The 25157-nt window shown below is 47.4% G+C and overlaps 2 protein-coding genes across 2 annotated transcripts in view; one reads left to right on the top strand and one right to left on the bottom strand.

Moving 5' to 3' along the window:
* Positions 1 to 25157, top strand: part of LOC144482722 (uncharacterized) — a 38414-nt gene that overhangs the window by 4667 nt on the left and 8590 nt on the right. The window lies entirely within an intron of this gene.
* LOC144482768 (uncharacterized) lies at positions 8143 to 20744 on the bottom strand. The gene is made up of 2 exons (XM_078201616.1): positions 20642 to 20744; positions 8143 to 12334 (listed from the first exon to the last, which is right to left on the bottom strand). The coding sequence occupies exon 2, from the start codon at positions 12059 to 12061 to the stop codon at positions 10799 to 10801; it is 1263 nt and encodes a 420-aa protein (XP_078057742.1). The 5' UTR covers positions 12062 to 12334; positions 20642 to 20744; the 3' UTR covers positions 8143 to 10798.

The raw sequence follows: 25157 nt of genomic DNA, 5'->3' as shown, positions 1-25157 counted from the left end.
TCCAGGGAGAACAACCCCAGTTTACCCAATCTCTTCTCATAACTAAGCCCTTCCATCCCAGACAGCATCCTGGTAAACCTCCTCTGTACTCTCTCTAAAGCCTCCACGTCCTTCCGGTAGTGTGGCGACCAGAACTGGACGCAGTATTCCAAATGCGGCCGAACCAACGTTCTATACAACCGTAACATCAGACCCCAACTTTTATACTCTATGCCCCGTCCTATTAAGGCAAGCATGCCATATGCCTTATTCTCAACCTTCTCCACCTGTGACATCACCTTCAAGGATCTGTGGACTTGCACACCCAGGTCCCTCTGCGTATCTACACCTTTTATAGTTCTGCCATTTATCGTATAGCTCCCCCCTACGTTAGTTCTCCCAAAATGCATCACTTCGCATTGATCAGGATTGAACTCCATCTGCCATTTCTTTGCCCAAATTTCCAGCCCATCTATATCCTTCTGTAGCCTCTGACAATGTTCCTCACTATCTGCGCTCCGAAAGCTAATGCCATTTGCTACCAAATAAACCTGTTGGACTTTAACCTGGTGTTGTTAAAACTCTTACTGTGAACACCCTAGTCACAGCCCTCCAATCAGAAAAAGACCCCTCCACTGCTACCCTCTGTCTTCTGTGGCGAAGCCAGTTCTGTACCCATCTAGCTAGTTCACCTTTGATCCCGTGAGATTTAACCTTTTGCACCAGCCTGCCATGAGGGACCTTGTCAAATGCTTTACTAAAATCCATGTAGACGACATCCATGGCCCTTCCCTCGTCAATCATTTTTGTCACCTCCTCAAAAAACTCAACCAAATTTCCCTCGTACAAAACCATGTTGTCTATCGCTAATGAGATTATTCAGTTCTAAATGTGTACAGATCCTATCTCTAAGAATCTTCTCCAACAATTTCCCGACCACGGACGTCAAGCTCACTGGCCTATAATTGCCCGGGTTATCCTTGCTACCCTTCTTAAATAACGGGATCACATTTGCTATCCTCCAATCCTCTGGGACCTCACCTGTGTCCAATGAAGAAACAAAGATTTCTGTCAGAGGCCCAGCAATTTCATCTCTTGTCTCTCTCAGTAACTGGAAGTCCCTTCCTCGCAGCACTGTGGATGTGCGTACACCTCAGGCATTGCAGCAGTTCAAGAAGGCACCCTTGGGGTTGACCATGGCCAAGGCAGCGACATACAGCCACATATTCTGTTATAATTGAAGGACTGCAGATTGAATGTGAGGCATTGTGGGACTGGACTATCTTGACCATATTCCTGTGACTGCCCGGAAACACGTGTCTATTTTAGTTTATAATTGAGGATTTCTGGGAATAAGTTAAATGCGGAAATATTAACCATAGCCTGGAGGAATTTGGAATAACTGAGAATTTTATCCCCAGATAAAGAACAAAGATTTTGCCAGTGTTTGGGTGGAACGTGTTTGGGGTTTTAAATCAACAAAAGATGTTGCCTCTAAAATCAGTCCTTGTAAGTTGGCTTAAAAAAGGTTAAGTTATAATGAAGGATCTTGCATCTTATTTTAATCAAGAAGTTGTGAGCTTGTAGTGCTCTGTCGCTTTAAGAAGCTATAGCTGCGAGAGAGAATGCTGAGGATTCATTGTTTGAAATTTATGAGCTGTGAGAATCTGTGTGTTTTGTTTGTTTTATGTGGATGTTTGTAGATGTGTTTTATCATTGTTTTGGGCTACATTTGTTACGGTTTATCTTTCTGGTGGATTAACCTGATCTTGAATCTTTAATTAAAGGCATTTTTGGAAGTTTAAAAACAGGATCACAAGAACGCTTAAGTAATTAATTTTGGTTATTGTTGTTGTAAAGCACATGCTAAGTTTCTCTGTTTGTGTATGGATGATATTTGTGGGTTGAACGCTTCAAGCTTTGAGGTTTTCTGTCTGTGATTTAAATCAAACAGATTTTTAACAAAGAAAGTGTGATCAATAAAACTTTTTTTGTTCAGAAGTTATGAACTTGGAGCCATATTTACTGGCCAGAGACAGGATTCCAGGGTATTTTACTAAACATGTGGAAACTTTAATCCGGATACAATTCACCCATGTGAGAATGAGAGTTTTAATTTGTAATGGTTATTTAAAATTTGACACATGTGAAATGATTCTGACCAATCCTGTGTTGGATTGATCTTGGGTTAAACTTCCTGTCAGGTCCAAAGATTTATTCCTGACGCAAGTAACACAAAGAAAAGGAAAATTCTGGAATTGGATACTGAAGAAAAGAGTTTACAAAGAAAGAGTATTAAATAGAAATGTTCCCAGACCATGTGGTCATTAGATTAAAACAAAGGAAGAGTGCTGACGTCCATTTGAGAACTTTTAATCCACCCCATTTCTAACTAAGGGAGTCTATGTACAAAGAAAGACCCCCCCAATGGGGGGTCTGGAAAGCATCATGATAGGGGAACTTGTCCATGAGATGATCACAAAGCCCCATAATGCCCAGATACTAATTTTATTGAACCTATAATGTGTGTAATCTATCACCATTCTGATTGGATTGTGTCCAGCCGGGATGGGCTGAGTAACTGGATAAGAATTGATGATATTCTTTGTTGGGTGGAGTTACACATGATCAGCCCTGTGGCTTCTCCCCGCTGGCGTAACTCAATAAACTGTTTGTCGATTGAATCAGGCACAACACACTGGGTACATTACCACTTCATCCTTGGGAGTGGCCTGATAGGCCGTGGTCCAGACTAAATGTGGCCTTTGGGGGCCTTTCATGAATCACGTGTGTTTGGTCGTTGTAAATGTGCATTCAAAATGGTTGGAAGCACAGACCATGAGTAATATTCCAGCTCCTGTGACAATAGAGAAGCTCTGTCAAATTTTCACAAGCCCTGGGTTACCAGATTGGCTTGTTTCAGATAACGACACTCTGTTTACAAGTGAGGTGTTTCAGGAATTCCTGTAAAGGAATGGTCTACGCCATGTGCGTACTGCACCATTTCATCTGGCTACAAATGGTCTCGCAGAAAGAGCTGTTCAAACACTGAAGGAGGGATTGAAGAGAATGGCAAGCGATACTTTAAGAACAAGCTCTCAAGATTTTTGTTCCAGTTTCGCATCACACCACAATCCACAACCGGACTCTCTCCTGCGGAATTTTTCGGGGAAAGGTTGAAGTCTCATCTGGATCTGCTTCACCCAGATCTCAGAGCAAAAGTGAGCAGGAGACAAGAGAAGAAGGAGGGACACGACTACCGCACCAAAGAGGGGCAGTTCAAACCGGGTGATCAGGTTTACATCAGAAACTTTGGGAGGAACCAAAGGTGGTTACCGGGAATAATTTTAAACCAAAGTGGTCCAGTATCTTGGGTGGTGAGACTGTAAAATGGAAGAGTTGTTCGCAGACACCAAGACCATATTCGCTTGCGGTGTGACCCCGTGTCAGGAACAGTTTCAGAGTCAGCAACCATTACTGAGAACATGGCAGAGGGTCATGCTGCTGTGGATGTTCACCAGGAAATGGTTCCAGCTTTGCCAGTTGACTCTGCTGTGGGAGTGGAAGAGGAATGTTCATGTACAGATTCTCAAACTACCTCTGCACCTCCCATTCCAGAAACACCATTACAAGATTTACCAGTGGTATTGTACAGGTCGCAATGCAACCACAAAGCTCCTGACAGATTTCCGTATTATTAAAGACATTACTTTGTTGTATTTCTGTCCTGATGGGGGATTGAAATTTAAGGGGAGAAGAAGTGTTACAGAGTGTTCTTCTCAACCTCTCTCCCTTCTGAGCACGTGCGGGCTTTGGGCGGGGTTTCAGTCTGCAAGTCCAGGCTGGTTCCAATGCTCCTGTTTCCTTTTGTTTGCCAATGATTTTTAAACTTTGTTATTTATTTATATAAAGAACATCCTGCTTTTAACAATGCATTTGACTACCTTATTTGTGACTGAAGTTCCCACAATTGTAAAGCAGGAGATTAGTTAAATGGACAGCCTGAATTGAGAGACAATTAAATAATAAATGAATCATTAATACAGTTGTTAGGCTGGAAATGTAAATTTGAACACAAAAGTTTATAACGTTTAGAATTATAAAGATATAAAGAATGTTTAAAATGCTGTGGGAATTATAAAATGTTACGTTCTGAGGCCAACAGAATAAAAAAAATAACAAGACTTGTTAGCGTGGCGCGGTGCCACAGTGGTTAGCAGTGCTGTCTCACAGTGCCAGGGACCTGGGTTCGATTCCCGGCTTGGGTGACTGTGCGGAGTCTGCACGTTCTCCCCGTGTCTGCATGGGTTTCCTCCGGGTGCTCCAGTTTCCTCCCACAGTCCGAAAGACGTGCTGGTTAGGTGCATTAGCCATGTTAAATTCTCAATCAGTTTATCCGATCAGTCGCCAGAGTGTGGCAACTAAGGGATTTTCATAGTAACTTCATTGCAGTGTTAACGTAAGCTGATTGGTGACACTAATAAATAAACTAATACTTTGTTAACCTTGACTGGAGGGGATGAATCAGTTCCTGTTCAAGATGTCTCAACATTGAATGACTGATGTTAACCAATTATTGGTCAACACTCAGGCAACCCCAAGCTAAGAGATATCGTTTGAGAGAAAGAATTGTCTTAAAATTCAGACAATGTGTGCAACTAGCTAAAAACCAAACCAGTTTCATTATTGACAAGTTATAGACCAATTGGCTAATTCCCAACAATTGGCTGAGGTGGGCTTTCTACATTTTGAAAATATAAAAAAGGGGATTCAAGAAACCAATTTGGTAGTAGTTTTTAAAAGTTCAAGGTTTTTTAAAGTTTATTTATAAGTGTCACACATTCACACTGCAATGAAGTTACTCTGAAAATCCCCCAGTCACCACACTCTGGCACCTGTTCGGGTAAACTGAGGGAGAATTTAGCATGCTCAATGTACCTAACCAGCAAGTCCTTCGGTCTGTGGGAGAAAACCCAGTCAGAGTTTTAACAACACCAGGTTAAAGTCCAACAGGTTTATTTGGTAGCAAATACCATTAGCTTTCGGAGCGCTGCTCCTTCGTCAGATGGAGTGGAAATGTGCTCTCAAACAGGGCACAGAGACACAAAATCAAGTTACAGAATACTGATTAGAATGCGAATCCCTCCAGCCAACCAGATCTTAAAGATACAGACAATGTGGGTGGAGGGAGCATTAAGCACAGGTTAAAGAGATGTGTATTGTCTCCAGACAGGACAGCCCGCAAGTCCAGGAGGCAAGCTGTGGGGGTTACTGATAATGTGACATAAATCCAACATCTGCTCAGCGACTCTGCGCTGTTGTGTGTCATGAAGGCCGCCTTGGAGAATGCTTACCCAAAGATCAGAGGCTGAATGCCCATGACGCACTTCAGCGGTCACGGGCATTTGTCAGGAGAGAAAAGTGCTTACATTTTGAGTCCAGATGACCCTTTGTCAAAGACTGACCTCTGAAGAATTGAGCGAGGGAGGTGGAGAAGAACAAAATGAAAGATCTGCAAACTGACAAAATGTTTCACGGCCCACGACCAAAACGTCTTGCAGAGGTTGCTGTGGCAGGGTTGTGTGGTGTATTGGTCACTGTTCTCCTGAAGGCTGGGTAGTTTGCTGCGGACAATGGTCTGTTTGAGGTTGTGCGGATGTTTGAAGGCAAGATGTGGGGATGGCCTTGGCGAGATGTTCATCTTCATCAATGACATGTTGAAGGCTCCAGAGGAGATGTCGTATCTTCTCCACTCCGGGGAAGTACTGGACGACGAAGGGTACCCTGTCCACCGTGTCCCGTGTTAGTCTTCTGAGGAGGTTGGTGCTATTTTTCGCTGTGGCGCGTCGGAACTGTCAATCAATGAGTCGAGCGCCATATCCTGTTCTTATGAGGGCATCTTTCAGCGTCTAGAGGTGTCTGTTGCGATCCTCCTCATCCGAGCAGATCCTGTGTGTACGGAGGGCTTGTCCGTAGGGGATGGCTTCTTCAACGTGTTTAGGGTGGAAGCTGGAGAAGTGGAGCATCGTGAGGTTTTCCGTGGACTTTGGTACAGTGAGGTGCTGAGGTGACCATCCTTAATGGAGATGCGTGTGTCCAAGAATGCAACCAATTCCGGAGAGTAGTCCATGGTGAGTCTGATGGTGGGATGGAACTTGTTGATGTCATCATATAGTTGTTTCAGTGATTGTTCACCACGAGTCCAAAGGAAGAAAATATCATTGATGTATCTAGTGTATAGCATTGGTTGAAGGTCCTGTGCGGTGAAGAAGTCTTGTTCGAACCTGTGCATGAAGATGTTGGCATATTGAGGTGCGAATTTGGTCCCCATGGCTGTTCCATGTGTCTGGATGAAGAACTGGTCGTTGAAGGTGAAGACATTGTGTCCAGGATGAAGCGGATGAGTTGTAAAATTGCATCTGGAAACTGGCAGTTGTCAGCGTTGAGTACTGAGGCCGTTGCAGCAATGCCATCATCGTGGCGGATGCTGGTGTCGAGTGCCAAGACATCCATTGTGACGAGGAGCGCTCCTGGTTCAACTGCTCCATGTGTGCTGAGTTTCTGTAGGAAGTCCATAGTGTTGCGACAAAAGCTGGGGGTTCTTTGTACAATGGGTTTCAGGATGCCCTCGACGTAGCCGGAGAGGTTCTCGCACAGGGTCCCATTGTCTGATACGATGGGATGGCCGGGTGTGTTGGCCTTGTGTAACTTCGGGAGGCAGTAGAGATCTCCAATGCGGGGAGTACATGGGATGAGAGCACGGAGGGTGCAATCTGGACAGGAAGCAGTGAGCATTGATCTGTCAATATATAGAACAGGGCAGGGGTTTGATCTACAGAGAGCCAGCATTGAATCAGTGGACTGAATGGCCCCATTCTAGACCCTACTGTCTGACTGATCTGAAGAGAGAAATTTAAGCTGCTCCAGTCTCTCAGAGAATCCCTGCAGTATAGGAGGAGGCCATTCGGCCCATTGAGTCTGTACAAATCACGATCCCACCCAGGCTCTATTCCCGTAACCCTACACATTTAGCTTGTTAATCCCCCTGACGCTAGTGTCAATTTAACATGGCCAATCAACCTAACATGCACATCTTTGGACTGTGGGAGGAAACCAGAGCACCCGGAGGAAACCCATGCAGACATGAAGAGAAAGTGCAAACTCCACACAGCCAGTGACCTGAGGCCGGAATTGAACCTGGGTTCCTGGTGCTGTGAGTCAGCAGTGCTAACCAGTGTGCCACGGTGCCGCCAACTAACTGAATTACCTCATCTTAGAATTGTACAGTGCAGAAGAGGCCCTTCGGCACATCGAGTCTGCACCGACACGCAAGAAACACCCGACCTCCCACCAAATCCCATTTACCAGCAACTGGCCCATAGCCTTCAATGTTCTGATTTGCCAGATGCTGATCCAGGTACTTTTTAATGATGTGAGATGCCATTCGTGCAAATCTCCTCTGCACCCTCTCTAAGAACTTCACATCTTCCCTAAGGTCTGGGACATATATAGGGTTCCATTCTCGAGGGATAGAATTGAACAGCAGGGAGGTTATGTTCGACTTGATTGGAAGCGTGATTATACTACACTGGGAATACTGTCAACATTTGTGATCATAGAATCCCTCCAGCGCGGAAGGAGGCCATTCAGCCCGTTGAGTCTTCACCGACTCTCCGAAGGTTCATCCCAGCCAGGTCCACTCCATCCTATTTTCATAACCCCGCATATTTACCACAGCTAATCCACCAAACCTGCTCATCTTTGGAATGTGGGAGGAAACCAGAGCACCCGGAGGAAACCCATGCAGACATGGTGATAATGTGCAAACTTCACACAGACAGTGACCCAAGGCCAGAATCAAACCCAGTCCCTGGCACTGAGGCAGCAGTGCTAACCACTGTAAAAATAGGGGCACTGGAGAAGGAGCAAGAAATATTCACAAGAATAATCTCAGAACTGAGAGCATTTAACCCTCAGGAAAGGCTGGGGCTGCTGATTGTTACAAAGACATTGTCAGCTTAAAAAATATTTATTTTTGATCTTTTACACTGTTCCAATTTGGCTGTACACTGCCCAATTCTGGATCCCAAATTGTTCTTTTAAAGGGTTTGAATTTGGCAGAGATATAACCATCAAGCAAAGACTCAGACACCAAATCAGTCAATTGTATCAAAGTTTATTGATTATAAGCAACTTTTAGAAACTGATCACCTAACTAACAGAGATGGGATGTAGGGTAAAGTTTACTCATCAATGAAACTCCACCAACTCCACACTTTCAAATCAGTGATCATTCCAAGGGACGACAACGTGAACTCCTGGGGCTGACAGAGAAACAGTCACTGCCTCCGAGAAGCACAGGCGGCACCTTCCTGGGGTATCGATGGGCAGGGAATCCATCACTGAACCAGTCCCAGGATGAACTACTCATCTGCCCCTGAGCTTTATTGGAAACGACCTTCACGTTGATAGGAGGAAGCTTGACTATCCCTGAAGATTCAAACCGCTTCTCCTACACTCCATGTTCACAAAGGTGAATCCCAGAAACCCCTCTTTTTAGACTCAAAAGACGTTGTGAGTCCACCTCAGGCAAATGTTTGGAAACGGCGAATTGGTCTATAATTTGTCAATAGAGTCAACTCCATTGGTTCCATTTAATCACGCACAAGGTCTTCAACTTAGGACAATGCCTTCCTTTCAGCTCTGCCTGTTATCTTGATGTCTTTACCGGAGTCCCATTCATTCAGACAGACTCAACAGTCAAGGACAGTGTGTGTGTTCCTGATAGGGAGAGAGTCCAAGGATGCAACTGATTCTGGAGAGTAGTCTGTGGTGAGTCTGATGGTGGGATGGGACTTGTTGATGTCATCATATAGTTGTCTCAGTGATAGTTCGCCAGAAATCCAAAGGAAGAAAATGTCATTGATGTATCTAGTGCATAGCATCGGTTAAAGGTCCTGTGCGGTGAAGAGGTCTTGTTCGAACCTGTGCATGAAGATGTTGGCATATTGAGGTGCGAATTTGGTCCCCATGGCTGTTCCGTGTGTCTAGATGAAAAACTGATTGTTGAAGGTGAGGACGTTGTGTTTGCACATTATCGCCATGTCTGCATGGGTTTCCTCCGGGTGCTCTGGTTTCCTCCCACATTCCAAAGATGAGCAGGTTTGGTGAATTAGCTATGGTAAATATGCGGGGTTATGAGGATAGGATGGAGTGGACCTGAGAGTCCAAGGCTCATCCCATTTCTTTCCCAGCTCTGACACCACCTTAATGTCCTCATAAGCAAAGTTGATGGAGAAATACAGAAATATCCTAAAGTGGCTTCTCATTAACTGCTGATTATTAATAACTTATCCTTCAATTGAAACTTCACTGAGGTTCACTATTTGGTCAGTCATCTGTTTCTGGCTGATTCCTATTGATGTAATAACCCTTCATGAATACATGTGAGTGATGATACTGAACATTAAACGGCTTCTTATCTCTGTGCGAGAACAAAATGACATTTTAACCTTTCATTGCTGTGAATGTAACTGAAATTAACCTGAAAATGGTTGGGTTTCACTAAAATCTAGTGCACAGACTTAGTTACACGACTGGCCTGGCCCTGTGCTGTAGACTCAATGGAACAGAGAAAAATTTATTTATTTTAGAAAAACACTATTTACTATCCAAGATAAATAAATGTCCTTCATCAGCTTTTGTGGATCATTTCACTGGAAATGTGCTCTCCCAGGCGCAAAGAGCATTAGCCTTGGAAGCAAAGTCATGTGATGGGTTAATGCAACAGAAAGAAACCCAACCCTCTGTTAGCAGGGTTTGTGAGGTGGCCGGATATCACCAAAACTTCAGCCAATACAAGGACTCACGAAAGCCAGTGTCCAAGTTTAAAGATGTAACATTTATTTGAAGAGTGCGTCACAGGGAGAGATTATTGAAGAGCCCTCGGCCCCTCCAGACGTAGAGCAGCCTGACATCTCCAATAAACTCCAATGAATACAGTTTCGGATCGATCAATTCTACATTTTTCATATCAAATTCTCCTGCCTTTCATCAGCTTTGAATCAATCTTCCATATACTTAAATCATGAATAACATCTGTCACATACTTTAGACAATTGCATTTTACCCTCTGACATGATGGGATTTCATTGGTCCGTGGAATCCAGATGCTTCCTCCCCTATTGGTGACTCAACTTCCTCTACTGCTTAGCAACGCCAGACGTTAAGGTCAAAGTTAATCTTCCCACTATTTTCCTCCATGTCACCGGCCATATCAGACTGATGCACGTTCTCATGTCTGAGAAGGCATTGTCTTATCCAGACAGAGAATAACTCTGTTCATAAGCAGCCCTGAGAACCTGACTGCTCACAATTCCCGTTAATAAGAACTTGCACATTCTGAGGTTTCATTGTTTCCTAAGAATGAGGCTCTGTCTGAAAGTCCCCAGACCATCAGGCCCGGCGGCAACTTGCTCTTGGCTAAAGCACTCAATCACTCTATAAAAATACAGTCAATACATTTAAAATATCAAAAGATGCGTTTAAATCATAATCACTTGTTTTAAATCTCTTACTGCATTCACACGTGTGTGAACTATTCCCTTGTTAGCTTCTGAGTCTGATTTAGAGTCATTTAACTCAATGCTGGTCGTTCAGTCAGTGTCTTAAATGCCTAATGGTTTAAAATCTTCTCGAACACACTTGGATTTTTTTCCTTTCCCCAACACCCTCCCACTTCACCAACTGTCAGAATGAACATGGTTCAGTCCTGGATGTGATTAACAGCAGCAATAACAGCAGAACCCAACCCTGGTCATCACTTGTGAACTCGCTGGTGTCTCCGCAGGCTGGATGATGTACTGAATCCCTTCCCACACTGAGGGCAGGTGAAGGGTCTCTCCCCAGTGTGAATTCGCTGGTGTCTCTTCAGGGCATTTGAATGTCTGAATCCCTTGTCACACACAGTGCAGATGAACGGCCTCTCCCCAGTGTGAATTCGCTGGTGTCTCTTCAGGCTGCATAACTGAGTGAATCCTTTCCCACAGTCAGAGCAGGTGAACAGTCTCTCCCTGGTGTGAACTCGCTGGTGTGTCAGCAGAATGGTTGAGTGAGTGAATCTTTTCCCACAGTCAGAGCAAGTGAATGGCCTCTCTCCAGTGTGACCTCGCTGGTGTCTCTGCAGGTTGGATAACTGAGTGAATCCCTTCCCACACACAGAGCAGTTGTACGGCCTCTCTCCAGTGTGAACTCGCTGGTGTATCCGCAGGTCAGATAACTGAGTGAATCTCTTCTCACACACAGAGCAGGTGATTGGCTTCTCCCCAGTGTGAACCCGCTGGTGTGTCCTCAGGGTGGATGACCATTTAAATCTCTTTGTGCAGTGAGAGCAGCTGAAGGGTCTCTCCTCAGTGTGAATGCGCTGGTGAATCATCAGATCTGCAGCACTTTTGAAGCCACTTCCACAGTCAGAACATTTAAAGGGTCTCTCATTGCTGTGAGTGACTTTGTGTGTCAGCAGGTTGGATGAAGTAGTGAATCCCTTCCCACACACACAGCAGGTGAACGGTTTCTCCCCGGTGTGAACTCGCTGGTGTCTCCGCAGAATGGTTGAGTGAGTGAATCCTTTCCCACAGTCAGAGCAAGTGTACGGCCTCTCCCCAGTGTGAACCCGTTGATGTGTCCACAGGTCAGATAACTGAGTGAATCCTTTCCCACAGTCAGAGCAGGTGAACGGCTTCTCCCCAGTGTGAACTCGCTGGTGTCTCCGCAGGCTGGATGACCATTTAAATCTCTTTGTGCAGTGAGAGCAGCTGAACGGTCTCTCCTCAGTGTGAATGCGCTGGTGGGACATCAGATCCTGTGAGCTTTTGAAGTCACTCCCACAGTCAGAGCATTTAAAGGGTCTCTCACTGGTGTGAGTGAGATTGTGACTCAGCAGACCGGGTAACTGAGTGAATCCCTTCCCACACACAGAACAGGTGAATGGTTTCTCCCCAGTGTGACTGCGTTGATGAGTTTCCAGCTCAGATGGAAACCTGAATCCCTTCCCACAGTCCCCACATTTCCATGGTTTCTCCATGGTGCGGGTGTCCTTGTGACTCTCCTGGTTAAAGCTCTTTCCACACTCAGTGCACTGGAACACTCTCACTCCGGTGTGAGTGTGTCTCGGTGCTTTTCTGGTCACACTGATGTTTAAAATCTTCTGAAGCAGACAGAACAGAGAAGTTTTCTACTTTTGGATTCAAAGGTCGATTATATACATGTCCCAGTGAATTGAGTGACTGTCAGATCTTCAGGTGATCTTCAGGAGAAGTTTGAGATTTCTATCTGTAAATCCTCACCCTCTGATATCCTGTAAAAGGAATTTACAAAAGTCATCATTGTCAGTGCAGGAGAGAAATTCAGAACAGACTATTTTAGTTTCTATGGAAAATTCTTTTTTCATTGTTGAAAGTCAGGTCGGATACTTCGAGGTGTTCTATGAAGCTCGCCTGACCTGTAACATTTTACTCCAGGTGTGATTCAACTGACCCTTGAGGAGCTTTTATCGAAAACAAAGTTTAATTAAGAATATTGTTGACATGCACAGCAAGACAATTAGCGAGAACTTTTAGTAATTGCAAACAAGAAACACAACAACCACGATAAGGTACAACGCTTAAGGAATATCTCTAACGTGTTCTAACCAAAGCCAACATCCAATACACAAAACACTCCTAATAAGCACACTACAGCATAGGTTAATGCCCACTTGTTACAGGTATCCAGCATCCTGGGTTGAATGCTGAAAATCCCTTGGGAAGAAACTCAGAAGTGATTGTAGTCGAATCTGTTCCCCTAAAACACAGTTTCTTTAAGGCAGAACCAAACAAAGAGAAAATACAGACAAAGAGACTGCTTCTTAGCTTGCTGCGAAACTGCTTTCCAAAACGAAACTAAAAGCCGAAAGGAAAAAACTCCGATCACCTGACTGCCACAAACGAATCTGAAAGCCCCATCACCTGACTGCCACAGCTCAGCTCCACCCCGTAATGACATTGCTCAAGCTATAAGCGGCATGATTTAAAAAAAAATTTTTTTCAAGGTATCATTCAAGGTATGACATAATTCCCCAAAAGCTGTGAATCTCCATCCCACACACTCTCCCTCCATTCTCACTCTGCTGTATCTAATATTCACCCTCCCAATTCTCCTGAAGGTGCTGATTGAGGCTGATTGACAGATCCATGCTCACTGCTTCCTGTCCTGGACACAGAGAGCTGAAAATCTCCATTCAGGCTGCCAGACAGATCTATGTCGATGTGACAGGACGAACAATGTGTGGAATGTATAGACTGGATTCACTTCCTTTCCCTTCAGTTGCTGCAAATTCCCAATTTCCCTCAGAATGAGAAAAGAAATGGAAAGGGGAGAAAAGGAAGTCTTTTACTCACAGATGTTGGCCTCTTTTTAGGTCAAACCAAAGAAACAAACTCAAGTTAAGTCAGGACAAAGTAAAAGGGGCAGCTCCCCAAAAGGAGGGGGGGAACAGCCCGAACAAAAATCAAAGTACAAAGGAAACTTAAAAACATCAAATTAAAATGTGATTATTAGGGTCGATAACGCACCCCAACCCCTGCGGTGCCCAGCGGGCGCGGAAGGCGTCAACCGCGCCCATGGACACCGCATGCTCCCTCTCCAGGGACACCTGGCCGCGAACGTAGCCGCGGTAGAGGGGAAGACAGTCAGGATGGACGGCCCCCTCGATCGCCCGCTGCCTGGACCGGTAAATGGCGCGTTTCGCCAGGAGCAGGTTCACGAGGAGGTCGCCATCCCGACCATCCCCTCTCCACACCGGGTGTCCGTAGATCAGGAGAGTGGGACTGAAGTGCAAGCAAAACATTAATAAACGGTTCTTTCGGAAAACAAAAAGGGAGTGCAACCTAAGACACAAAAGAAAGACATGGTCCACGGACTCCACAAGGCCACAGAAAGGGCAGTCTTCGGAGCCCGTGAACCAGTGAATCCTACGGTTGTGCGGAACTGCTGCATGCATCACCCTCCACCCCAGGTCCCCGACGTAATTGGGGGAGATCCCTCCGTAGAGGGACCTCCGCCGCCCGGCGGCAACAAGGCCCGCCAAGGTGTATCCGGGCGACAGGTGAGGACGCGGTAGTGGAAGGTGTGCAGCAGCAGCCCGCACAGGAAACACCTCCGCGCGGTAGAAAAAGGCACGGAGGACATTTCCGTGAGGCGGCTCAGGCTGTGGGGCACCTCACCCAGGGGAGGGGGCTGAGGCTTTGGGCCAATGTGGAATTCCGCCCGAACAGGGGAACGCTCGGGCGGGATCCCACCGCACGCCTGCGCCGTCTCGAGTTTGCGTGCAGTTTCGGGGCCGAGCACGACCGTCCTAAGGTCTAGGATGGCTTTGGCCGCGCGCCAGACGGATGTCCCAACGCGCTCAGCCAGCACGCGGGGACTCATCCAGCCCGCTCCTCCGCCATCGAGCACGTCCCCGATTCTGGTCACCCCGGCGTCCACAGCCCCCCTCTCCGCCAGCCACCTGAAGTCATACGGCTGGAGGAGCGGATTCCTGAGCAGCGGCTCTCGCACGAGAGCCGCTACTCCTGACGGGGGAGAGCTGCGTCGCGAGGCGACCTTGTTCCAGACAGTGAGGAGGTCCTGGTAAAAGACGGGCAACTCCTGCAGGGTGGTCGAAGCACGCCCCAGTTCGATATGCAGGGGCTGCAAGTCATAACTCAGGCCGTGCCACTGGCGGAAGAAATACGTCGCCATGGCACACCACTGTGGAGGGGGCTCAACGTAAAGGTACCTCTGCAGGGCCTGGAGGCGGAAGGTCGCTATCTGAATGCGGAGGCACACCAGACCTTGTTCGCCCTCCTCAAGCGGTAGATGCAGAACCACGGCAGGGACCCAGTGCAGTCGATTGTCCCAGAAGAACCGCAGGAGGGTTCTCTGGATATTGGCAACATGCTACCAAATAAACCTGTTGGACTTTAACCTGGTGTTGTGAGACTTCTTACTGTACTGGCAACAAAGCCAGGGGGAGGGGTCAAAGGGACCAGCCGGTACCACAGCATGGAGGCGAGCAACTGGTTTATGACGAGAACTCGTGCCCGTGAATGGTCACAAACACTCACCTCTGAAACAATTTAACTGATTTTAATATTAAAATCTCCTGCTGGAGCCTGCAGCTGGAAAGATATCAGAAGCATTGGCATCAGAGAAAAATCTCCCAGTTGAGGAAATCCCCGGGGAGCGGGGGTGATGTCACTGTGCAATTTTAAGTATGTAATGAGATCACAGACAGGAACACAGAATACCTGGGTCTGTGCAAACCAGTGATCACCACACACATTATGGAGGATGTGAGGCTCCTTGACAGGGTGCAGAGGAGATTTATCAAAATGGTTTCAGGGATGAGGAATTATAGTTACAATGTTAGTGTGGTGAACCATCGTTGGTTCACCACTGGGGTTTGTTACCATGTTACTGTTGGGCTAGGGTGTTATTACTGTGGGGGTTGTACTATGTTGTTGGGTTAGGGTGTTTACCTGTTATAAGTGTTACCATGGCACATTCCAGTGGGGTCCCGCCTCCGGTGGCAGGGTATAAGACCCCCTGCTCCGGCAGGACCCCTTCAGTCTGAACTGGTGTATTCGTGTTAGTAGTTTCATTGTTACTGTATTAAAGCCTTCAATACTAAAGCCTTGATTCCATGTGCTCATTGACGCGCATCAATTTAATACAGTAAACAGAGAGTATGGAACAGATTCTAAAACCGGATCGTCTGACACTGGACCCACGTGCGGTCGGTGCAGCTAACACATTCGACCATTGGTGGAAGTGCTTTGAGGACTACCTGGCAGCCTCGGTAGCTATCACTACGGACAGTGATAGACTCCAGGTCCTCCACGCGAGGGTAAGCGACACGATTTACCTAGCCATTCGTGCAGCTCCCACTTACCAGGGTGCCGTCGAGCTCCTAAAGAATAGGTACATTACGCCACCCAACGAGATACATGCTCGTTACCTCCTCGCTACACGACGTCGGCAGTCAGGCGAAACCATAGAGGATTATGCCAATGAGCTCCTGCAGCTTGCCAGGGGTTGCGACTGTAAGGACGTCTCCGCCGAGCAGTACATGTACGACCTCGCCCGAGACGCGTTCGTAGCAGGGGTAGGGTCCTCGTACATCAGGCTTAAATTACTAGAAAAGGGGAAACTCAACTTGACCCAGGCAATGGGGATGGCCGCGAGGTTGGAGGCGGCGTCGAAGAGCTTGGCGCTGTACCCCGAGGACCACGTGCAGTCAACGTGGTTGGAGCAAGCTCTGCTCCCACCTCGCCCCGCGAACCCGCGCTCCCAGATCGATTCGACGACGGCGGCAGCTCCAGGTGGCCAGCGATGCTATTTTTGCGGTGGGGCCAAGCATCCACGGAAACAGTGTCCGGCAAGAACGGCAATCTGCAGCCAGTGCGGTAAAAAAGGCCACTACGGCAAAGTCTGTAGGTCCAGACCTAAAAACGGCAGTGCAGTTTGTAACCCTCCAGAACGGAGACCATCTCTTTCGGCGTTGCAGTACCCACGAGGTCCGACCACGTGCGATCTCAGGACGGCGCCATCGTGGCAAACAGAGGAGGAGGAAGACCACCAGGAGTCGCTGCGCTTGGCGCCCTCGCCCACGTGCGATTCATGGGGGCGGCCATCATGGTCCACGACGACTAGGAGCGACCAGCAGGGGTCCTCAGCATCCACATCGGCAGCATGCAGTGACGCCCAGGGGCCAACGGTGGCGTCGATCTCTCTGGACCAGACCAGGCATTACAGACTGGAACATTCTATGATGGAGGTAAAGGTTAGTGGCAGAACTGTGAATTGTCTGTTTGACAGTGGGAGCACCGAAAGTTTCATACACCCTGAAACTGCTAAAAGGTGTGGACTCCGGATTCTCCCTGCCAAACAGACAATTTCCATGGCATCACAGTCCCGGTCTGTACCGATCCAAGGACGATGTATGGTAACTCTTGAGGTACAGGGCACAGTTTACGAGCAATTCAGGCTCCTTGTGCTACCTCACCTTTGCGCGCCAATTATCCTCGGACTAAACTTTATGGTCCACATGAAGAGTGTGATCCTACAGTACGGTGGGCCACTCCCTTCACTGGCAGTAGGGAACCAGCCGCAGCCTCCAAATTGCCCAAAGCGCCCCGCGTGCAATCTATCCATCCTGAAGATCACGACACCATCCCTTTTTAAAAATCTGGTACCTGGCTGCAAGCCCATCGCTACTAAAAGTAGGCGTTACAGCGCTGAGGACCGGATCTTTATTAGATCTGAGGTTCAGCGGCTCCTCAAGGAAGGGATCATACAGGCCAGTGCTAGTCCGTGGAGAGCGCAGGTCGTGGTAGTCAAAAGCGGGAACAAACCTCGGATGGTCATCGACTATAGTCAGACCATTAATAGATACACGCAGCTGGATGCGTATCCTCTCCCGCGCATTTCTGATATGGTCAATCAGATTGCGCAGTACCGAGTGTTTTCTACCATAGACCTTAAGTCCGCCTACCATCAACTCCCCATCCGCCCAGAGGACCGACAATATACGGCCTTTGAGGCGGATGGTCGTCTATACCAATTCCTCAGGGTTCCATTTGGTGTCACCAATGGGGTCTCGGTCTTCCAGCGTGCTATGGACCGAATGGCGGACCAGAATGGGTTGCGGGCTACCTTCCCGTACCTGGATAACGTCACCATCTGCGGCCATGACCAGCAGGACCACGACACGAATCTCCAACACTTTCTGCGCGCTGCATCTCGCCTGAATCTGACCTATAACAGGGAGAAGTGCGTATTCCGTACGCGTAAGTTAGCCATCCTCGGATACGTGGTGGAAAACGGGGTCATTGGCCCTGATCCAGACCGTATGCGCCCACTCACTGAACTTCCCTTGCCCGCTAGCACGAAAGCACTGAGGAGATGCCTCGGGTTCTTTTCGTATTATGCACAGTGGGTCCCCAACTACGCGGACAAAGCTCGTCCGCTCATTAAGTCCACGACCTTCCCACTTACGCCGGAGGCCCAATTGGCCTTCAAGGTTTTGAAAAGCGACATCTCGAAAGCCACGATGCACGCGGTGGATGAATCCATCCCTTTCCAGGTGGAGAGTGATGCATCTGACTTCGCCCTAGCCGCCACACTAAACCAGGCAGGCAGGCCCGTCGCGTTTTTTTCCCGCACCCTTCAAGGCCCAGAGATTCGGCACTCAGCGGTGGAAAAGGAGGCTCAGGCCATTGTGGAGGCAGTCAGACACTGGCGCCATTACCTGGCAGGTAAGCGGTTCACCCTGATCACGGATCAACGATCCGTGGCGTTTATGTTCAATAACACGCAGAGGGGCAAGATCAAGAACGATAAGATCTTGCGGTGGAGAATTGAGCTCTCCACCTATAATTACGATATTATGTATCGTCCAGGGAAGCTCAATGAGCCCTCGGATGCCCTCTCGCGCGGAACATGCGCCATCATGCAGGAGGACCGCTTGAAGGCTCTCCACAATGATCTGTGTCATCCTGGAGTCACCAGACTCTACCACTTCATCAAAGCCCGCAACCTGCCCTACTCGGTGGAGGAGGTCAGGTCAGTAACTAGAAGCTGTCGGATTTGCGCAGAATGCAAACCACACTTTTATCGACCAGACCGGGCACATTTGGTCAAGGCCACTCGCCCTTTTGAGAGGCTGAGTGTGGATTTTAAGGGCCCCCTTCCCTCAACGGACCGGAATGTCTATTTTCTCAATATAATAGACGAATATTCCCGGTTTCCGTTTGTTTTCCCCTGTGCGGACACGTCAACTGCCACCGTCATCAAGGTTTTCAGTGAACTTTTTACCCTGTTCGGGTACCCCTGCTATATTCATAGCGACAGGGGCTCGTCGTTCATGAGCAACGACTTGAGGCAATTCCTGCTCTCATTCGGGATTGCCTCTAGTAGAACCACGAGCTACAACCCTAGGGGTAACGGACAGGTGGAAAGGGAGAATGCTACAGTCTGGAAGGCTGTCCTACTGGCATTGAAATCCAGGGGCCTTCCAGTCTCCCGTTGGCAGGAGGTCCTTCCAAATGCGCTCCATTCTATCCGCTCCCTCCTGTGTACGGCAACCAATGCTACTCCCCACGAGAGGATGTTCTCATTCCCTCGGAAGTCGTCCTCGGGGACCTCATTGCCAGCCTGGTTGACGTACCCAGGACCCGTCCTTCTGCGGCGCCATGTGAGGGCTCGCAAGTCCGACCCCTTGGTCGAACCGGTCCAACTCCTCCACGCCAACCCTCAGTATGCCTATGTGGCATATCCTGACGGGCGAGAGGACACTGTCTCCATTAGAGACCTGGCGCCCGCAGGGGACGTAGCAACCCCTGTCGCTCCTATTCCCCCAGTCACAAATCCACTACTCCTCATTACTTCCCCAGACGTGGCGCGGTCAGCACCGGGACCAGTGCATAACACTTTTACTCCCATGTACAGCTTGCCTGAGACTCGGAGATCGGCGCCACCATCATCACCACCACCACCACTACCACCAAACGTTCCAGGATCTCCTGCACCATCGCCTCACCAGGGCCGGCCGGCCCGGGAGTCCTTGAAGGGACAGCCACACGTTACTTGGAGAGAACCACTACAAGCACCTGATCCGGTTTCGCAACCGGTGTTGAGGAGATCGCAGCGTCGGTGCGGTCCTCCAGACCGTCTGGACTTGTGAATCCTGTGATTTTTTTTTGTTATTGTCTGTTTTCGTCCACCCCGCCACCTTTTGTCTTAAAGGAGGGGTGAATGTGGTGAACCATCGTTGGTTCACCACTGGGGTTTGTTACCATGTTACTGTTGGGCTAGGGTGTTATTACTGTGGGGGTTGTACTATGTTGTTGGGTTAGGGTGTTTACCTGTTATAAGTGTTACCATGGCACATTCCAGTGGGGTCCCGCCTCCGGTGGCAGGGTATAAGACCCCCTGCTCCGGCAGGACCCCTTCAGTCTGAACTGGTGTATTCGTGTTAGTAGTTTCATTGTTACTGTATTAAAGCCTTCAATACTAAAGCCTTGATTCCATGTGCTCATTGACGCGCATCAGTTAGGCTGGATAACTTGGGGTTGTTCTCCTTGGAGCAAAGTAGATTGATAGAGGTGTACAAGGGTACGTGGAGGTGTCAAAGTTTACATGCTCTGTTTACACGTGTACAAGCTCTGTCTATGGGTCATCCAGTCTCAAAACGTTGGTTGTATTCTCTCTCCACAGATGCTGTCAGATCTGCTGAGATTTTCCAGCATTTACTGTTTTTATTTTCCTTTCTTTTTCCTTCTCTGCTACCGCTCTGCCTCATCAATAAGACATTGGGACTCAGGGTTGATGCAGTTTGATGGACAAGTTGTCTCCATTCTGAACACTGGGGAACAAGCCCCTCCCACTGATTGACAACATTGCCCTCTACAAACATGGCGGGCGCACGTGCGCACTGCTGCATATTGCCCCCAATAAAGATGGCGAACGTTAACCCGGGACGAACATGAGGAGCTGCAGCCCTGCTCGGTACAAACTGGGTCCGGGAAGTTCTCTTCCGCGGTTTGCGGCTGACACAACATGCTTACGCAGCGTTTCCACCCACCTGGACGATCCATTGCTCTCTCCGTACCTCCAATCACCTCGAACAGATTTCCGAGCCCAGAACAAAAGCCGTTTCCCATCGCCATTACTCACACTGCGCATGCTCCAGTCAAAGCTGGCCCCGCCCCTCTTTCGCTCCCATTGGTTGGAGGACCGACCGCTCCATGTCGGTCCTCCAGCACTGTCCCCTCTTCCCATTGGTCCGCGCTGCCGTCAATCAGCCGGGCATTGTGACGGTGATTTGCTGCTTGTCCAATAATAACAGGAAGAAGTTTAACAACACCAGGTTAAAGTCCAACAGGTTTATTTGGTAGCAAACGTCACACAAGCTTTCGGAGCCTCAAGCCCCTTCTTCAGGTGAGTGGGAATTCTGTTCACAAACAGGGCTTATAAAGACACAGACTCAATTTACAGAATAATGGTTGGAATGCGAATCCTTGCAGCTAATCAAGTCTTAAAGGTACAAACAATGTGAGTGGAGAGCTTCCACTCTAAACACGTTAAAGAAGCCATCCCCTGCGGACAGGCCCTCCGTATACACAGGATCTGCTCGGATGAGGAGGATCGCAACAGACACCTCCAGATGCTGAAAGATGCCCTCATAAGAACAGGATATAGCGCTCAACTCATCGATCGACAGTTCCGACGCGCCACAGCGAAAAACCGCACCGACCTCCTCAGAAGACAAACACGGGACACGGTGGACAGAGTACCCTTCGTCGTCCAGTACTTCATCGGAGCGGAGAAGCTACGGCATCTCCTCTGGAGCCTTCAACATGTCATTGATGAAGACGAACATCTCGCCAAGGCCATCCCCACACCCCCACTTCTTGCCTTCAAACAACCACACAACCTCAAACAGACCATTGTCCGCAGCAAACTACCCAGCCTTCAGGAGAACAGTGACCAAGACACCACACAACCCTGCCACAGCAACCTCTGCAACACGTGCCGGATCATCGACACAGATGCCATCATCTCACGTGAGAACACCATCCACCAGGTACACGGTACATACTCTTGCAACTCGGCCAACGTTGTCTACCTGATACGCTGCAGGAAAGTATGTCCCGAGGCATGGTACATTGGGGAAACCATGCAGACACTGCGACAACGGATGAATGAACATCGCTCGACAATCACCAGGCAAGACTGTTCTCTTCCTGTTGGGGAGCACTTGAGCGGTCACGGGCATTCAGCCTCTGATCTTCGGGTAAGCGTTCTCCAAGGCTGCCTTCACGACACATGACAGCGCAGAGTCGCTGAGCAGAAACTGATAGCCAAGTTCCGCACACGAGGACGGCCTCAACCGGGATATTGGGTTCATGACACACTATCTGTACTCCCCACAGCTTGCCTGGACTTGCAGAGTCTCACTGGCTGTCCTGTCTGGAGACAATACACATCTCTTTAGCCTGTCTTGATGCTCTCTCCACTCGCATTGTTTGTACCTTTAAGACTTGATTAGCTGTAAGTATTCGCATTCCAACCACTATTCTGTAAATTGAGTTTGTGTCTTTATATGCCCTGTTTGTGAACAGAATTCCCACTCACCTGAAGAAGGAGCTTAAGGCTCCGAAAGCTTGTGGCTTTTTCTACCAAATAAACCTGTTGGACTTTAACCTGGTGTTGTTAAACTTCTTACTGTGTTTACCCCAGTCCAACGCCGGCATCTCCACATTAGCAATAACAGAGTCTCAGTGTAACAATGACACACACAGGCTCCAATACAATCAGAGTGGAGATGGGGCACAGAGACAACACAGCAAAGCACTGACTTACTCTGAGTGTAACAAATACAATGTTTGTTCAAATAATAAGAGTCACGTTGCAGTATGTTAGCGAACACAGCATTGGATCCAATGTAATGGTAATACAGTCAGTATCTCGTGCACCATAACCAAAGTTTCGGTTTCATTTGATAGTGTGAGTGAGTCATGGTCTATTGATATAATGTATTTAGATTCCGGTGTGTGTTACTCTGCCACTGTCATTATAAGACAATAGCCTGTCTGTTATTCCAATTCTGCTGTATTCTACAACTGCAGTTTCAGTGTCTCTGAGGTCATTTTAACTGCAGGTAATCTGACATTAATGGAGACAAGAGGCCCAACAAACATTTGATTATAATAGGAGGACAAAGTGTAAGGGAACAATGATATTTTAAGGTGTCTGTGTTGTGGTGAGTGTCACTGGGAGGTGAGTGATAAAATACAAGTGGAAACATCATGACAGAGACATGTGACTGACTCGGCCTGACTGAGAGCTGTTATACTCGAGGCGAGAATAATGAGGACATGGGGAACTCCAGGGATTTCTGATATCTGAGGTGTATCTGTTAGAGGAACTGAAAATAATCAGTTCTTCCTCATGGTTATCTCCAGTTCTCAAGTTACACAGACACACAGGAAAGAGATCTGACAGCTCATCAAACCCAATATTTTAATCTTCTGTTTGAGACACATTATAATCGAAAAGATCAAATATTAAAACCTGAGGAGAGAAACATTCAGAATGTCACAAGGATGAGTGAACTGTCTAATTAATCCCATTCACCATAACTTTGCCAATTTATCCTCTGCAAGTATTTATCCAATTCCCTTTGAAAGCTACTATCAAACTTGCTTCTAGCACCTGTCAGTTAGTGCATTCCAGATCATATGAAATTATTGTGTAACAAATTCTCCTTATCACCCCCTCCAGTTCTGTTGTCAATTAAATTAAATCTCTGTGTCCTCTGCTTACAGACCTTCCTGCACGGAGGAAATCGATTCTCTCCATCGACAAACCCTCGTGCTCCTGGGAGATAATTTCTCTCCATTGACACTATCATAAATTATTTGTCATTTTAAACACCTCTATTAAATCTCCCAGCACATTCCCCAACCTAAGATGGATAACCCATGTTTCTCCTGCCCTGAAGAATTATATGGACTCAAAATGTTAACTCTGAACAGATGCCGCTGGACCTGCCGGGTTTTTCTGCTTTTCTCCCTGTCATTCCTTCCATAATCAATCAGAAACTCTTCATGATTTTGAACATCTTGATCAAATAGGAACAATCAGACCCTGAGAAAGATACAGAGGGAGAGACAGAAAGAAAAATTGAGAGATTTTAAAAAGCAGAAAGATGAGGTGGTCAAAGATAAAAGCTGAGAAACAGAGGAAACAAGCAATACAGAGAGAATGCTCTGTATGTAAGGGAGCAGGCTATCAGTTCCCAGCTGTGGGGAGCACAGGGAACTCAGTAACTGATCCACAGACACAGCTGGTTATATCTGCGAATGGAAACTCTGAACAGAAATAACTGGCTCATTTGTAAATGTCACCACAATGTGACCTGTGTGCCTCTGCCCTGACTCTGTGGACAGATATAGGCCGCATTGACAGATGTTCTCACCAGATTGTGGTCCCTGGATTTATTTTCTGCTCAGAAGTGAGATGTGCGTTTTTGAACCGGCAGCAGAGAAACAGGAAGTTGTGTTACCTGAGAATGAAACAGCCGGCGTCAGTTTGATGTTATCACCGTGAACAGTCTTCCTGCCTGTGAGGGTGAACTCACTCTGACAGCATCAAGAACAACCACACAGATTGCTGCCGCTCTCAGCATTACATTCACCTCCATTCCCATTTTAAACAATAAAGAAAGGAGATTATTTGGATTTTTAACACATTCACTGAATTGGGAGATGGACTGAGGGTCATCACTGGGAGAAATGAGGAGGAATTAGAGAACAAATGAGTTTTCCCAAAGAGGGTTATTAGAAAAGAGGAGATTTAAAGTGAGTCAGGGCCTGTCAGAGGAAGTGGGAGAGAGAAACAGAGAGGATTGAATCTCCATCAATTAGATGTTTTCTCAGACAGCGAAGAGAGATGAAGTTTGTTTGTGCCTTTTCAGAGAGAGGTAACGAGAGAGAGAAAACAATGAATAAGTTTAAGCAGATCTGAAATAGGAAGGTTAAATGAGTGAGTGTTTGAAAGAAAGATAGAGAGACATTAAGTGATGAACACAGTATCTGAGAGGGAAGAGGTTAAGTGAATGAGAGAGGAGCGAGGTTAGAATGTAAGAGAGATGGAAGGTAACGTGTGAGTGAATGCCTGGAGAGAGAGAGAGAGAGAGATGTTCAGTGAGTGTTAGAGAGATGAGAGAGGTTAAGTGATTGAGTTTCTGAAAGAGAGGAGATGTTGAGTGAGTGAATGTCTGAAAGAGAGGAGAGCAGGTTCACACCCAGGGGTCACTGAGAATGATCAAAATAAGGAGATCACCCAGAAAACTACCAACAGGAAACTTCAGCTGAACACATCACTCATTCTTAAATGGTCAGTCAGGGCTCTGGTGCTGCTCAGCTTCTCTCTGTTCTGTTTATAATGGTTAAAGGCTGATAGGAGTGAGGTTTATTTAATAGGATAGTGTATGGGAAGCACACATCAACAAAACTGAGAATTCTTGGACACACACTGCAGCTCCTTCTCTATCTGGGAATCAAATTGTTGTCTCATTGTCCCAGCAGTTAACA

Source organism: Mustelus asterias, unplaced genomic scaffold (genome assembly GCF_964213995.1).
Source record: "Mustelus asterias unplaced genomic scaffold, sMusAst1.hap1.1 HAP1_SCAFFOLD_42, whole genome shotgun sequence".
NCBI lineage: Eukaryota > Metazoa > Chordata > Chondrichthyes > Carcharhiniformes > Triakidae > Mustelus > Mustelus asterias.
This window is presented reverse-complemented; position numbering and strand designations above follow the sequence as displayed.